Source organism: Rhinoraja longicauda, chromosome 17 (genome assembly GCF_053455715.1).
Source record: "Rhinoraja longicauda isolate Sanriku21f chromosome 17, sRhiLon1.1, whole genome shotgun sequence".
In the NCBI taxonomy this organism is placed as follows: domain Eukaryota; kingdom Metazoa; phylum Chordata; class Chondrichthyes; order Rajiformes; family Arhynchobatidae; genus Rhinoraja; species Rhinoraja longicauda.
The window spans coordinates 10,549,078-10,566,134 of NC_135969.1; the positions used below are offsets into that span (position 1 = coordinate 10,549,078).

General features: G+C 42.0%; 1 protein-coding gene across 9 annotated transcripts in view; it reads left to right on the forward strand.

Moving 5' to 3' along the window:
* Positions 1-17,057, forward strand: part of LOC144601739 (tubulin tyrosine ligase 3-like) — a 72,004-nt gene that overhangs the window by 39,567 nt on the left and 15,380 nt on the right. For 8 of the 9 annotated variants that reach the window (XM_078414072.1, XM_078414078.1, XM_078414081.1 and 5 more), the window contains 6 exons: positions 2,765-2,879; positions 6,873-6,998; positions 10,350-10,454; positions 11,696-11,885; positions 14,407-14,555; positions 16,770-17,013. In XM_078414072.1, coding sequence (XP_078270198.1) covers positions 2,765-2,879; positions 6,873-6,998; positions 10,350-10,454; positions 11,696-11,885; positions 14,407-14,555; positions 16,770-17,013 — 929 coding nt within the window. The remainder of the gene's footprint in view (positions 1-2,764; positions 2,880-6,872; positions 6,999-10,349; positions 10,455-11,695; positions 11,886-14,406; positions 14,556-16,769; positions 17,014-17,057) is intronic. The other variant, XM_078414075.1, reaches the window with a different exon arrangement.

Consider the following 17,057-nt stretch of genomic DNA (forward strand, 5'->3'; position numbering starts at 1 on the left):
CCTCTCCCCCTCTCTCTCCCCCTCTCTCTCCGCCCCTCTCTCCCCCCTCTCTCTCCCCCCTCTCTCTCCCCCCTCTCTCTCTCCCCCCTCTCTCACTCCCCCTCTCTCTCACTCCCCCTCTCTCTCTCTCCCCCTCTCTCTCCTCCCCTCTCTCTCTCCCCCTCTCTCTCTCCCCCCTCTCTCTCTCTCCCCCCTCTCTCTCTCCCCCTCTCTCTCTCCCCCCTCTCTCTCTCCCCCTCTCTCTCCCCCTCTCTCTCCCCCTCTCTCTCCCCCTCACTCCCCCCTCTCTCTCTCCCCCCTCTCTCTCCCCCCTCTCTCTCCCCCCCTCTCTCTCTCCCCCTCTCTCTCCCCCTCTCTCTCCCCCTCTCTCTCCCCCTCTCTCTCCCCCTCTCTCTACCCCCTCTCACCCCACTCTCTCCCCCTCTCTCTCCCCTCTCTCTCTCCTCCTGCCTCTCTCCCCCTCTCTCTCTCCCCCACCTCTCCCCCCTCTCTCTCCCCCTCTCTCTCCCCCCTCTCTCTCTCCCCCCTCTCTCTCCCCCTCTCTCTCCCTCCTCTCTCTCCCCCGTCTCTCTCCCCCCCTCTCTCTCCCCCTCTCTCTCTCCCCCCTCTCTCTCCCCCCTCTCGCCCCCTCTCTCTCTCCCCCTCTCTCTCTCCCCCTCGCTCCCCCCTCTCGCTCTCTCCCCCTCTCTCTCTCCCCCTCTCTCTCCCCCTCTCTCTCCCCCTCTCTCTATCCCCTCTCGCCCCACTCTCTCCCCCTCTCTCTCCCCTCTCTCTCTCCTCCTGCCTCTCTCCCCCTCTCTCTCTCCCCCACCTCTCCCCCTCTCTCTCTCCCCCCTCTCTCTCTCCCCCCCTCTCCCTCTCTCTCTCCCCCTCTCTCTCTCCCCCCTCTCTCCCCCTCTCTCTCCCCCTCTCTCTCTTTCCCCATCTCCCCCCTTCTCTCTCCCTCCCTCTCTCTCTCCCCCTCTCTCTCCTCCCTCGCTCTCTCTCCCCCCTTCTCTCCCCACTATTTATACCCCTCCCATGTCTCTAAATACAATACAATGCAATACAGAGCTTTATTGTCATTCAGTACCGAGATACCGAACAAAATTACATTTCCAGCAGTCACAGAACACAACAAAAAAGAAAGGAACACAAGACACACGACCCCAACACAAACATCCATCACAGTGACTCCAAACACCCCCTCACTGTGATGGAAGGCAACAAAACTTCCACCATGGGCTGCGAGAAACAAATGAAGAATTAACAATTAACAAAGATGTAAACGATTAATGTTTTCAGGACAGAGGACTGAAACTGTGTGCCACATGCAATGCTCAGGTAATTTTGTTTGGATTAAAGGAGGTGCCGGACCATCAGTTGCCAGGAGATCAGTGGTGGACCTGTATAGACTGCTGTAAATACGACAGATTTGTGCACCCCCCTCACCTTCTGACCATATGAAAGAATAATGGTAAATGATAGAGCAGGTAAAGATACTAGGACATTGCCCTGAGGAAATCCTAGAGTAATATTCCCAGGCTGGGAAGACTTGCATCTGTCCCCATATTCACAACCATCTTCCTTTGTGTGAGGGAATGACTCCATCTATTGGAGTGCTTCCAATTGATGACCATTAACTTCAGTTTCACTACTCCTCCCAGAAATCACTCGCAGTTGAACTTTGCCTTAATGTGAAGACATTTCTGACCTCACCTCTGGAATTCAGATTTTGGTCCATGTGTGGACCAAGACTATGATGATGTCTGGAATGATTCTGTGGGAACCTAAACTGGTTCTCAGCGAGTAGATTATTGGTGAGCGATTATGATCTGCACTCTCTATCAATTTTCTGATGATTAAGAGTATACTAATTGGACATTATTTAGCTATTTTTATCCTTTTCTTTATGGATAGAACACACCCAGAGAATGTTCCATGTTGTTAGATTGCTGCCGGGCTTGTAACAACCATGGAGGAGCTTGATTAGTGCTGTGTCAATTGCTGGGATGTGGGTCTTCAGTACTGCAGCCAGGATGTTATTTGCTGTGTCTTTTGCTCTCAGCCATTTCCTGACATCACATCGAGTGAATTAAATTGTCTGAAGACATGCTTTTATATGGTGGATATCGTAGAGAAGAGCCAAGATTGATCGTTCAATCGCCACCTCTGATGTGGTTTCAAATGGCTCAGCCTTGCCTTGGACACTCATGCTGGTGCCCATTATCATTGAAGATGGGGATGGTTTTGGAGCTTCCTTTTCTCATCAGCTGTTTTATTATGTATTCGCAACCAGATGAATCAGACTGTGGAGCATTGAATCGGTGTGTTAGTTGCAACAGTGCTTAGATCTCTGTTGCATGCTAGATTTGCAGAAGGGCATGTATTTTATCGTGTGTGGCAGCTTTACCAAGTCATTAACTCTATTAATTATGGCTGGTGCTGATTCTAGCATGCTCAGCCAACACATTGAAGGAGGGTTAATACCTTGGTTTGATAGTAACACAAATTATGCTTGTGTACATTTTTGCTCTGGTTGACTATACACAGTACCTCATGGATGCACAGTTTTAAGCTGCGAGATCTAATCTGAGTCCGTTCTATTTTGCATTATAGTTGTACTTTTTCAATCCTACTATAAACATCCACCGTTCTGGGGAGTGCTCACATTATGCCTACATATTCATTAGATTCTTTGTAAGGAGAAAACAATTATATCAAAGCAAACCATATAAACCATGTTACATTTTAAATTACGTGTCGAACTTCCATTTCTTTCCAGGCTGGACTTTGTGTAAATCTCAGAAACTATCAGTGGTTTCATGGGGTGAATCCAGACAATTTTTTCCCACGATGTTACAGGATTGCAGTGGAAGACGAAAAGCAATCATTTATTGGTACGTTACTTGGTCGACTGTCTCCAGTGCAGCACATTCCAGAAACGTATAAGATTATTAAGGGGTTGGACACATTAGAGGCAGGAAACATGTTCCCAATGTTGGGGGAGTCCAGAACCAGGGGCCACAGTTTAAGAATAAGGGGTAGGCCATTTAGAACAGAGATGAGGAAAAACTTTTTCAGTCAGAGAGTTGTGAATCTGTGGAATTCTCTGCCTCAGAGGGCAGTGGAGGCCAATTCTCTGAATACATTCAAGAGAGAGCTAGATAGAGCTCTTAAGGATAGCGGAGTCAGGGAGTATGGGGAGAAAGCAGGGACGGGGTACTGATTGAGAATGATCAGCCATGATCACATTGAATGGCGGTGCTGGCTCGAAGGGCCAAATGGCCTACTCCTGCACCTATTGTCTATTGTCTATCACCCTAATTAACTTTATTATTTTAAGAAACACGAAAGTCTGTTAGATTCATTGAGGTTAACCTTTTGGTTAAATTAACCAAGTATTTTTTCCCTTATCATTAAAGTAGGATGGGAATAGATTTTTTTTTTCATTTAATGATGAAATAGTCTTGTAAATTTCCCCGGTGTGGGACGAATAAAGGAATATATTATTATTATAATTATTAGTCTTGAGGGATAAATGCTCTTTCTCCTTCTCCAATATTATTTTATCCCTTTCCAGCAATACGGGGAATTTCTGCCTGAATTAATTTATACCCACCCACATCTTCATCGATCACTATCAGTAATTTGTCCTGACTTCCCTAATAAGAAAAATCCTGAACCAAAATTAACAATATGCCTGGATCAATTTAATAAATTGCTTCTATCATCGCGAAAAAGCTATTTATTAGGATTAGCGGGGAAGAATATTTATGATAGTAATTTCTTAAAGAATATAAAAGTCACAGAGCTGTGATGGGGAACCACACTAAGAGGCAGCAAAGACCGATGGCTTTGAACTGGGAACAGTTTCCTGTTACTCTATCAGATCCCCTAATTATCTAGAAACTTTATTTAGGTGATTGACTGGCTTTCTGAAATGCAAGGAATGCAAGCTTTGTTTTTCCTAATCTTTCTTCATGGTTTTACTGTTGGAGTACAGGAATTATCCAGATAACTTCTTGCTGTGTGCTCCCTTCCATAGTTAATATATTCTTCTTGAGATGTGTTGCCCTGTACTCCAGATGTGGTTTGGCCAAGGGTTTGTATAATTGTAGCCATGTACACAAGTCTCACATGGTTTATAAACCAAAAGAAAATAAGACATAGAAGCAGAGGAGGCCATTGCGTCCTCTTTACTTCCCTCACCAGTGGCTCATATTGTATCACTGCATCACTTCCCTGCACATATCCCTTGATTCTGTGTTATAGATAGTACATTATTAATGCATTAGTTCACCTTCATAAAATGATTTTGTGCAGTCACTGTGCATTACCACTCGACATCAGGACTAATAAAAACAAGCACGATTCACTCTCCAGTAAAAATTGTCATGTATCTCAGTGCAGTCTTATCCAGAGTCTGAAGAAGGGTCTCGGCCCAAAATGTCACCCATTCCTTCTCTCCAGAGATGCTGCCTGCCCTGCTGAGTTACTTCAGCATTTTGTGTCTATCTTCGGTTTAAACCAGCATCTGCAGTTTCTTCCTACTTCCTAGCCCTTCCCCCACACTTTCACTAATAATATAGATTTTTAAATATATAATTCTTGCAAATCAGAACCATTTTGGTCCTTTCAGAAGCAACGTCAAATATCTAGGCTGAATTTGGAGATCCACATGCAAATCACCCTCAGTGCAATACTTCCTAGTAACCACATGCATTGCTGATAACTGGGCTGCAAACAAGTCCTTTGCTGCAAACAGCAAAATAAACTTTGGCTGCTCCCATTTTCTGGCCTCCTGAAGCATAGGATTCTTTGAAAACTAAAAGCTAAATTGATACAATAAATTCTTGAACTAGTGTTGATGGAAGATAGTGCAAAGTGCTGGAGTAACTCAGCGGGACAGGCAGCATCTCTGGAGAAAAAGGCCTGGTAACGTTTTGGGTCAAAACCCTTCTTCCGACCAGAAACGTCACCCACCCTTTTTCTCCAGTACACATCTGCATTCACCACCACCCCTGGCAGCTTGTTCCAGTTACACACTACTCTCTGCATTTTAAGAAAAAATCTTACCCCACATATTTTTTTAAGCATTGTCCCTCTAAGCTGTGCCGTTTAGTCTTTGACATTTCCACCCTGGGGGAAAAGATTCAGACTATCTACCTTATATATGCTTCTCATGATTTTTTTCCACTTGTATTGGGTACCTCCTCAACCTCCAATGCTCCAAAGAAAACAATCCAAGTTTGTCCAAACTCTCCTTATAGCTAATACCCTCTCATCAGGGCAGCATCTTTGTAAACCTTTTCTGCACCCTCTCTAAAGTCTCCAAATCATTTCTATATTGGGATGATCAGAACTGAACACAATAAAATGGGGCCTAACCAAAGTTTTATAAAGCTGCAACATGGCTTCCTGGCTCTTACACTCAATGCTCTGACCAATTAAGCCATAGGTCTTTATCACTCTGTCTACTTATTTTGCCACTTTTAGGGAGCTATGGACTTGGATCCCAAGATCCCTCTGCACTTAAAAGTTGTTAACAGTTTTGCCATTAACTGTAAACCTAGACTCCAGCACTTTGTATCCATCTTCGGTATAAACCAGCATTTGCTGTTCCTTTCGACACATTAGTGTTGATGGAGGCCAGGCAGCAGATGGCATGCTAATATTTTTGGGGAGAGGACTGATGTAATCAAATAATATTGGTTGGGAGAAAAGCAGACTGACTAATCATTGTGGCAACAGCTGAGGAACAGGCAGCCTGGCTCATGATTTTCCTACTGCTTGACCAATATGACTCATAAACAAGCAATAAAAAATGAATTAGACAATATACAAGCTTGGGACTCACAAAGCACTTCACAGCCAATGATATACTTTTAAAAGTCAGTCACTTGTAAGTACACTATATTCTCTAAATCTACAAATAAACATAATGCAGAACATTGAATTGTGGGTAATTCACAGTACTAGATATATCATTCCATTTGCTTACAAGATCTATGTTATATTAAATTAGCGTGACATTTTTTTCTTCTACATACATTTTGGGCGGCGCAGGGGTACAGTTGCTGCCTTACCTCCCACATTCCAAAGCCATGCAGGTTTGTAGGTTGGTTTGGCTTTGGTAAAAATTGTAAATTGTCCCTAGTGTGTAGGATAGTGTTAGTTTACGGGGATCGCTGGTTGGAGCGAACTTGGTGGGCTGAAGGGCCTGTTTTTGTGCTGTATCTCTAAACTAAACTGAACTAAAATTCAATGATTGATGACCAGATGGTATTTATTAGGTTCCAGCCCTGAGTGTTTTAATGGTAGGAGTTTATTAAAATGTGGCCTTCCCCCATATAGACTTTGTAATAAATTTAAATGTTTCCCTTGACACATAGTTCTGGATCCTGGGATGTGTCCGTCTGTGACACTTCATTGTGAAAAGCTCCTTGTGCTGGAAGACCAGCAGATGTTAGACCGATGTAAGCACATCTTTTACTGATTTGATAATATTGCAGATCAAGAGATAAAGGGATACTGTGGATAACTCCCCTATTCCTCTTTGATTATGTCTGACTGTCCTAGGAATCAGAGTTGGTTTAACATTTCTTCCAAAGGATTGCACCTCTGACGCCCTTAAGAACAGTACTAGAATGTCAGGCTAGATTTTATGTTCAACTCCTTATATTTGAAGAAAAATCACAGCCTTCTGATCTGACCTCTCCATTACATTGCATCTTTTAAAACAATGCTTTTTATGCATAGTAATCTCTCAATTGCGCACAATGGAGATTTACTACGGGTACAGTGTGATGTAAGGTGACCCTTTGTCCCTCTTCAATTGTTTCCTTCTAAAGAAATGAACGATCTAAATCATTGACTTCCATTTTTTTCAGAGGATTTCAGACTGACAGCAGCCCGAAATATTCTGAAGTGGGTTGTGGAACTGAAGAAGACAACTACCAGTTTGCAAAAGGACCAAATAAACAAAGAGATGACATCACATTTCTCTGCGAATGAAGGTAGTGCAGAAAGGGATCCGATAAGATGCAGTTCTGCTAAATATTTTGGAGAAAAACACCTTTGCATTCATGCCAAATGTAGAAGAGAAGTGAAATTCCTTAGAAATAGACACAAAGTGCTGGAGTAATGCAGCGAATCAAGCAGCATCTCCGGAGAACATGAATAGGTGACAATTTGGGTCAGGACTCTTCAGAAGGGTAGGGACCGAAACCCGCCCGTTTTAGAATGCTATCTTCTCCACAGTCCCGACCCCAAATGTCACTATCCATGTGCTCTAGAGACGCTGCCTGACCATCTGAGTTCCTCCAGCATTTTGTGTCTTTTTGTGTAAACCAGCATTTGCAGTTCCTTGTGTCTTCAGTGAAATCCCTAAGTTAACTATGTTATGAGGTGAAGATAAAAGCAAGGAGACAAAATGTGTAGGAAGGATCTGCAGATGCTGGTTGATACCTAAGATAGACATAAAATGCTTGACTCTCAGCAGGTCAGGCAGCATCGCTGGAGAAAAGGAATAGGTGATGCTTCCGGTCAGAACCCTTATTCGGATCTTCTTCAGACTTCTCCAGTCTGAAGAATGGTTGCGACCCGAAGCATCGCCTGCTCCTTTTCTCCAGAGATGCTGCCTAACCCGCTGAGTTACTCCAGGATTTTGTGCCTATCTTCGATAAAAGGGAGCTCTCGGTTTGTGATGGTGTTACAGAGCAAGATTATTTTAGAGATCAAAATGCTGCTTGCAAACAAAGCTTCAGAGTGGCAAAATACTGAAATGTTAGGCAAAATAAAATTTGATGGGCTTCTTCCATTCCATGCTCTCTCCGCCAGGGTGATTGAATAGCCTTCCAGCTTCTCTGGACTGAGTCTAGAGCACAAAGACTACTCATAATTTGGCATCAATTATAAATATTCATAAAGGCTGTTAGAGATGTTATGCAGCAGAATCACAAGAGGTAATGACATGGAAACAGGACATCTAGTCCATCCAGAACAATCTAGTTAGTCTCAATACCCTGCTATTTTGCCAAAGCCTTTTTTTTACCCTTTCAAGTACTTACAACTCCTATTTGAATGCCATGGTGGAATCTCTTCCCTAATCTTCCTGGCAGTCCTTTCCAAATTCTTACTGTGCAAAAAAGATTCCTTAATGTCATTTTGGTTCTTTTGCCAATCACATTCATACTGTGCTCTCCACTTCTACTACTTTCTCTCCATCTATTTAGATTTAGATCCTTTGTGATTTCAAATATGTTTAGATGCCTTCATGTCTGTCTGTTAGGAAAACAACATTAGCATCACTATTCTATCAACATAACTATCCTCTCATCTCAGGAATCATTCAATTAATATTGATTTCTCTCACTTCAAATAACACCTGGATTCCTTCTCTCTCTCCATCCCTCCCCCACCCAAGTTGTACCAGCCTCTCATTCTCACATAGCAAACAGCTAATAATGGCCTGTTTCATTTTATCATCGTTACTTTTTTGCATATCTTTCATTCATTTGTTCTGTATCTCTCTACATCACTGTCTATATCTCTCGTTTCTTTTCCCCGACTCTCAGTCTGATGAAAGGCCTCATCCCGAAACGTCACCCAATTCCTTCTCTCCAGAGATGCTGCCTGTTCCACTGAGTACTCCAGCATTTTGTGTCTACCGTTCAATTAAATCTCTTCTGCATCCTCTCTTTCACATTGTTAAAGAAAAGTAGTCTTCAGAATTAAGCATAAGACTCCATTTGTAATTGAGCTGATGTTTTATAAAAGTTCTTAAGACCTCCCTGCACTTGTGCTCAAAACCTCTATTTATAAAGACCAGAATCCAATAAGCTTTCATTACCAGTTTTTAACCAGCCCTGTCACCTTCAATCATTCCATTTGTATTTGTTTTAGATGTGTGTTTTCCAAATAGTGTTGCCTCTCGTTGTGTTATATTTTGTCCCAATGTCATCAATATCTCCCAGCCAATTGTACAAGTTTGTTCTCTTTTCCAGGGCTACTCCTAGGGCCCAGTCCCCAGCTGTTAATTAACCGTTCCCTTAAATACACATGAACCCATCCTTGACACCAATCCCAGCTTCATTGAGGTGCAAAACCGGTCTGTCCTTTACAGGTCCCATCTTCTCTTGAACTAGCGTGCTGCTGCGGGAATGATCAGCCATGATCACATTGAATGGCGGTGCTGGCTCGAAGGGCCGAATGGCCTTCTCCTGCACCTATTTTCTATTGTCTATTGTCTATTGGGAATCAAAGGTGTTCCCTCCTGCACCATCCCCCCAGTCATTCACATTATCCTCTTTCTCTACTTGCCCGTACGTGACACTATGATTAATCTGCGGTTGAAAACATTTGCTGCTTCTTAAATTCTTTTCTAACTCCTTTAAATCTGTCTGCATGATCTAATTCATTTCGCTCATGGCACAGATGTACCAAGACTTGTAGCTCACTCTCTTGCTGCTCCACAGAATACTCTGTACTCTGCCTGTAATGTCCTTTATACTGGTACCAGGGAGCCACCACACCATATGGGACTCGCACCTACAGTTGTAAAAGCACCTAACTGCTCCCATTACAATTTAATCCTCTGTGACCACGACTACTGCATTTCTGTGCTTTTCTCCTTTCCTCTGTGCAGGCCATGCAATGTTTCTAACGTCACTGTCTCAGCATGAAGTCGCCTCCAAAGCCTTTCATGCAGAGTGCAAGTGAATGGCAACAACTTTGAGAGTTGCAGATGGCTGGCTGCCCTTTTACTATCCTGAACTCCCTCTGACTGCAAGGTGGCTAACTCCTCCAACATACCATCCAAGAAACGTTCAGCTTCTTTGATACCCTTCAATGAGCGAGACAGCTCTTCAAGCTGAACTATCATAAACATGTACGTGACCAGTTGGAGGCACTCTCTACACACATGATTCTCCCTCATGGTGCAGGAATTGCAGGCAGTAAGTTTGGCGTGTCTAAGAAACATTGTATTTCCCCCTCCATTTTCGTTTTTAGCTATGCTTATTATTAATTTGTTACCCCCAAATAAACGACACCATCCTTACTTTAATTATAATTCTGCAGTCAAAGCTATATTTTAATAAGTGAAGAAATAATTGTTATTTTCTAATGAATCTTTTTTTTAAAAACTAGGACCCCTCACCTTTTTCACCAAATATTCTTTATAATCGGATTCCCATTCTTTAAGTTTGGTAGTAATTGCACTTTGTGTTATATTTCACTCTTTGTTAAACGAGTAAAATGTTCTCCACAGCAAAAGTAGCAGTTGTTATAAGATTAGGCGAAAGACATAATTGAGGGAGCGTAATACAGTTTTACATTGTCTCTAACCTGCACAATATTTAATGTAGGAGTGTTTGAGACACAGGAAGCTGCAGATGTTGGAACCTTGAGCCAGGGACAAAATGCTGGAGCAACTCAGCGAGTCAGGCAGACTCTGTGGAGGAAATGGACAGGTGACGTTTCAAGTGGGCAGTCTTCTTCAGACTGAGAGTAGTGGCGGGTGTGGGGGGAGGTTGAAAGCTGGAAAAGAGACGTGAGGGCGGGGCAATTCCTGGTAAGTGATAGGTGGATACAGGGGACGGGCAATTTGATGGGCTGGTGGGTGAAATAAGTGACAAAGGTGAAGAGGAAACAAAGGATGTCGTCAGATAAGGAAAGGAGTGAAATGTAAAGCCAGAGGAAAGGATATAGATGGAAGGGGATGAGGGGAGGGGATCGAGGGAGAATAAAGGGGAAATAAAGGACCTGGGTACGGGAGATGAGTGTACAAAGACGGGGAAAGGAACAAAGTACATTATTGTCACATGTACCTAAGCACAGTGACATTCATTTTTTGCATACAGTTCAGTGACAATACTACAATACATTCGGCACAATAATACCAGGTATAGGAGGGTAAGATAGTAAACCACACTGAGTCAGTACACAAGAGCCACCATGTTTTAGGTGTCATCTTATAACCTTCAAGAGGAAAATTTAAAAAAAAACATTGCAGTCTTAGCTTCACCATAAAGGCCCGTTGTCCTGGTGGTACCACAGCGTCGGAGTTGCAGGGGTCGTCCTGGCCAGGCGATGTAGTGATGTCCACTTATCAGGCAACTGGATGGTCTTCTCATCAGCTAGAGTGCAGTCCTGACCTCCCATCTGCTCCATTGGAGACCTTTCAACTATCTTCAATCTGACTTTATCTTGCCGTAAGTGTTGTACCCCTTATCTGTGCACTTTGGACGGCTTGATTGCATTTGAGTTTGGTCCTTTCTTTCTTTACCTGGATAACACACAAACAAAAGCTTTTCACTGGACCTCGGTCCACGTGACAATAATAAACCAAACTAAACTAAAACTGAACTAAACAACATTGTGAAGCTAGTTAACCGAAAGTGTTATACGTACAGAAAACAAAACACTGGTGAGCTGCCACTGACTCCCTATTGCAAATCCTCTCATGAGGATGTTAAAAAAACAGAAGATTGGTATCTGTAACAGAGTAATAGCTTCACAGTGTAAAGGTAGAGGTTACTCAAGAATGATTGCCTGAATGAAGTAGAGCATGGCTTTTGTGTTTATGAAATTGTTTCCCAACATAAAGGAAGGAGGTTAGGGAATTTGATATATATTTGGAAAAGAAAACTTAAGGTAAATATAATTCTCAAATCTAGTGGCTCATATCCCTTATGTGGACTTTTTATCTCAGCTTTTCAAAGAGAGCCGCAAAGAAAAGGTGGAATTGTTTCGGTGAAGCTTATTGAGACAGCGCTCCGTGCCTGTGAAGACCATTTAAACACCATGGATCACAAGGATATTGATGTGAGTCTTGACACGCCACCAGCAGTCACAGAAAAATGCTGGGAAGAGGCCATCCAGCAGTACTACAAGGTCGTCCAGTGAGTGCTATTGATTTATCCATCCGGCTCAGTGTGCTGAAAATATTCAATGACATGACAGATAAATTAATTTATTGATGTTAATACAAATTTCCAGACTAACTTTGGAAATTTATGGTGCTTCTATTGGGATGGAGTTTGAATACGTTGGCAACAAACAACTGCCAATACTCTAATTTTATCATTATAATATAATGCAGACATTGAATTACAGTACAGTACATCATTGCTGCCAACCCTGAAGCAATCTTCTACCCAATGTGCCGTCGCATCGCGCTTTTGATTCAAACATGATATCTCCAATATGCTATGGAACAATTAATGTGATCATGGAATTCCAAGTTGCCAATCCTGTTCTGAGAGATTTGATCCAACTGCTCAGAGTAAAATTCACAACTTTCAGCATTCCGAGAGGATTTCATCCACGACTAGCAATCCAAGATACAACATCACTTCTGACCAGTCTGAAGAAGGGTCTCGACCCAAAGAAGGGTCTCTCCAGAGATGCTGCCTGTCCCGCCGAGTTATTCCTGCATTTTGTGTTTGATTTAAATCACCATCGATTTAAACCTTTGATTTAAACCACCATCTGCAGTTCTTTCCTACACATTACTTCTGTTACATTGGGTTTTGATCCAAGCAATATAATCCTAATACATTGGGTTTTGATCCAAGCAATATAATCCTAATACGTTTTTCCTGTTACCATGGAGTAAGATACACTCGCAAACTGACAATGCATCATTTTAGTCCCTGTATTAGAAAGCTACAATATAAATTGAGATACTCTCATAACAGTTATGTCCCACGGCATGATAAATGCTTCTTGGAGTGAAGGAAACAGTTTAGTTTAGTTTAAAGATACAGCATGCAAACAGGCCCTTGGCTCATCGACTCCACACCGACCAGCGATCACCCGTACACTAGGGACACTTTACAGAAGCCAATTAACCTACAAACCTGTACGTCTTTGGAATGTGGGAGGAAACCGGAGCACCTGGAGAAAACCCACGCAGTCACATGGAGAACGTACAAACTCCACACAGACAGCACCCATGGTCTGGATCGAACCCGGGTCTCTGGCATTGTAAGGCCGCAACTCTATCGCTATGCCACCGTGCTTCCCCTGATAGAATCAGAATCAGGTTTTTAAAAATATTTTTTTTTAGCACTTGAAAGGGAATAATTTGTAGAGTCATGGGAAAATAGAGGGTATTTGTATTGTGGGTATTACTGTTCCAAAAACCAGGGTGGACAGAATGAGCCATGTGGACTCTTTCAACAATTGACAATTCCCTCATTCTAATATGATTATTTATTGAAATACTGTGTCTCATTGTACTTACCTCATCAATTTATTATATTAAAGATATTTTAAAGGTATTTTGTGGGTAATTGTAATCCTTGAACATGGTGAGTTTAGGTAAAGTGGAACACAGGATTCAAGTATGGGTAAGAGCATTGTGACATTAACTCCCACATTGTATATTTATGTATATTTAGTATAATATAATTATGTGGTATAAAATAAACTCTACCCAACCTAGCATTCAGGTTAACCAGGCAAGAATTCCAAACCACTATTTGTTTTAAGGAAAAGACAACAGAGTTTTTCAAAAAGTTTGTGCATATTATGTCTTCAAATCATACAATTAATAGAACATCACATTCCATCCTGCATATAAAATACATAAGATCCAAGAACAGTTACAATATGTAAGAGACTGTTTGGCCCATCGTGTCAGTACTGGCTCTATATAAATGCAAGATAGACACAAAAAGCTGGAGTAACTCAGCGGGTCAGACAGCATCTCTGGAGAAAAGGAATAGGTGACGTTTCGGGTGAAGACCCTTCAACTTCACCCGAAACATCACCTATTCCTTTTCTCCAGAGATGCTGTCTGACCCACTGAGTTACTCCAGCTTATTGTGTCTATCTTCGGTTTAAATCAGCTTCTGCAGTTCCTTCCCAATACATCTATTTAAATGCAATCCAGTTTGTTCCAGTTTCCCACAACTATCAGGCTATTGATCACTATGAACTCCAATTAAACTCTGAACTACGAACTGCCTGGGTTGCACTGTTTTTAAAATGTATTTAACTTATTGTTTGCTGTGTTAACTATTGAGTACTGTGTGTACAAACCTGTCAAGCTGATGCTGCAAGTAGTAATTTCATTGTTCCATTTCAAGGCACACATGACAAAAGAACTCTCTCTCTAGTCCTGAATATTCTTTACATTGAGATACTTATCCCGCACCCTTTTGGGTGGGACCTTTAAATCTGCCTCCACCTCTACCTTTAGCTGTGCACTCCAGACCCAAACCACTCACTAAGTTAAAAACAATTCCTCGTCTTTGATCTGATTCACTTTTAAGATTAAATAACATAGTTTCTTTCAAGATATGTGCAGTTTAAAAACATCTAATTCTGTACCCCAGCATGTCTTGGTAGAGTGCGCCTGAACTGGTTTGTGATAATTGTACCTTTGTTTTGTATTGTCATGTGTCTTTGTCTTAGTGATGGAGCAACAATTCAAAGTTGGAATACTTACGCTGACATGTGTGAAAAAATGCTGCAGCAACTACAGAAGGTGAACGCTCAGCTGAAGATCGAAGGAATGCGTAACATCTGGATAGTGAAGCCTGGAGCCCAATCTCGTGGTAGAGGTATGGGAACAATGTTAGTGATCCAAAGAACGGACAGCTTGAAATAAAGTTTAAAAATCTAGTTTGTTGTGCTTTCTGTAAGATTTGAACATGACAAAAAGTTAGTTTTTAAATTAAGCTCTGGCAGGTTATCAATGTACTTCAAACATATTCTGGACAGAAATAGATGATGGTCTCATCCCCACTGCAGCCACCTCCAACGCAGCATGCAGTGGTGCTGAGACCTAAGCATGCATGAAGCACATGTAATGGAGGGTCTTTCTCATCACCGATCAAGAAAGATCTTGGGAAGATACAAAGTGCTGGAGTAACTCAGTGGGTCAGGCAGCATCTCTGGAGAAAAAGGATGGGTGATATTTAAGGTCGGAATCCTTCTTCACACTGAAAGTAGAGGGTGGGGAACTGGAGGTAGGAAAAGGCTAGAACAAACCAGATGACCAAGGAAGGGTGGAGCCCATAATGGCCCATTGTTGGCTGGGGTAGAGGTGATGATGAAGGGATACGAGGATGCGAACAGTGGAACTAGGATGACCAAGGAAGGGGAGAGTGGGAACGCAAGGATTAACGTTCATACCACAAGTTTGTAAGCTGCCCAAATGAAATATGAGGTGCTGTTCCTCCAATTTGCAAGTAACCTCACTCTGACAGTGGAGGTGTCCCAGGACAGAAAAGTCAATTTGGGAATGGGAAGGGGAGTTAAAATGTTTGGCAACCGGGAGATCGCTTAGGCCAAGGCAGACAGCGTAATCTCTCCGAATAAACCAGCATCAGCAGTTCCTTCCTCCACAAGAAAGATCTTAGTGCTTGTTTGATAGTTCTGGTGAAGAGGCATTCTGCCAAAAGACTGACTGTCTGTTCATGGAACTGCCTGACAGGATCCACCATCTTCATTCCCTTCACCTGCTCAAAGATATTCTGTGCAGGTGACTGATTTAACTGCACAAGATTTTCTTAGGGGATAGGTATAACAGCACAACTAAGGTGATATATTTTGTTAAGTAGAATAAGATTTGGCAAGACAAACTAAATGGTATAATGTTAAGGGAGTGCATGGACAGAAAGACCATGCATATGCATATACAAAACATTGCTGGTGGCAGGAAGGCTGTTGGAGAAAAGATGGGATACTTAGCTCGATATATAAAGAGTGCAAAAGCAAAACGTTATGTGAATCGTTTACAAATACTGGTCATCCTTCATCTGAAGTTTTGGGCACTGTCAGCTCAAAGATGGGGAGACTGATTCAAGGTTAGGAAACCCTTAAGAACAAGGTTCTCTTGAGTCGAGTGAACTTAGTTGCAGGACATGATTAACCTTGTTTTGTCCCTACTTCGCAGTAGATAGATTGTACCTGTTCCACAGCCATGGGGTGGAATGGAGATTGGAAGGGTCCTGGGAATAATGTGATATGAAGTTCAGGAAGGAGCCATGAATTTATGGGGCTTCATATCACTTTTTATGTGATTGTCAGGGATGGGTGTAGCAGGGAAATTGACCTCTAATTTACTTCCTTTAAAAATAGGATTAAAATTTAGATATATTCATTGTTTAAAAAGCTACTACACTCAGACTTGGAGTTTAAAATGCATCCATCCATGGTATTTAATTTATACACCAAACTTTTCTAATACCACTAAGTCCTTAAAGAAAGTGTAGAAGTGATTTTACTACAATGGCATGAGAAACAGGGGAACCTTGGCATTAATCTTACAAAAACAGAGATTCAGAGAAAAGAGGTGCTCAATAGAATGTTTTTTTATAAAAAATAATTTGTTTCCTATGGTACAAAGTTAAGGCAAATAAATCGAGGCCACATGAGATAGTTTGTTTCTTTTTAATACAATTTATTGGGATCTGGAATGTATTGCCTGAAAGGTGGTGAAAGCAGATTCAATTGTAATTTTTTTTTTAAAGAATTCAATAATTATCTAAAAGGTAAAAAAATTACAGGATTATAGGGAAGAACAGGGGAATGGAATCAATTGAATAGCTCAAAAATGTATCCAGCATAGGCGCACGGGCCCAAAAGGCCCAGTACTATTTGACAGACATCAGTAATGTTTCTCAGTATGTTATTCAAGTTTGTATTACCAGTGGTCTCCTCAATGCATCAGTGTATTTGATTCTCTACTGTTCTCGAACTGTGACACCATAAGCTAATGAATTGTGGTAACAGTAGGTTGCAAAGACTGATCATTGTTTGCCGATCTGCAGGAATCACTTGTATGGACCGATTGGAGCAGATCATGAAGCTAGTTTACGGCCACCCAACTCTCTTTACAGATGGCAAATGGGTAGTGCAGAAATACATTGAACATCCGCTACTAATTTATGGGACGAAATTTGACCTGCGCCAATGGTTCCTGGTGACAGACTGGAACCCCGTGACCGTCTGGTTCTATAAGGACTGTTATCTGCGCTTCTCAACTCAAGCATTCTCCTTGGAGAATCTAGACACGTACGTATCTGTTCCATCGTCTCATGCATTTCGGAATTATTATC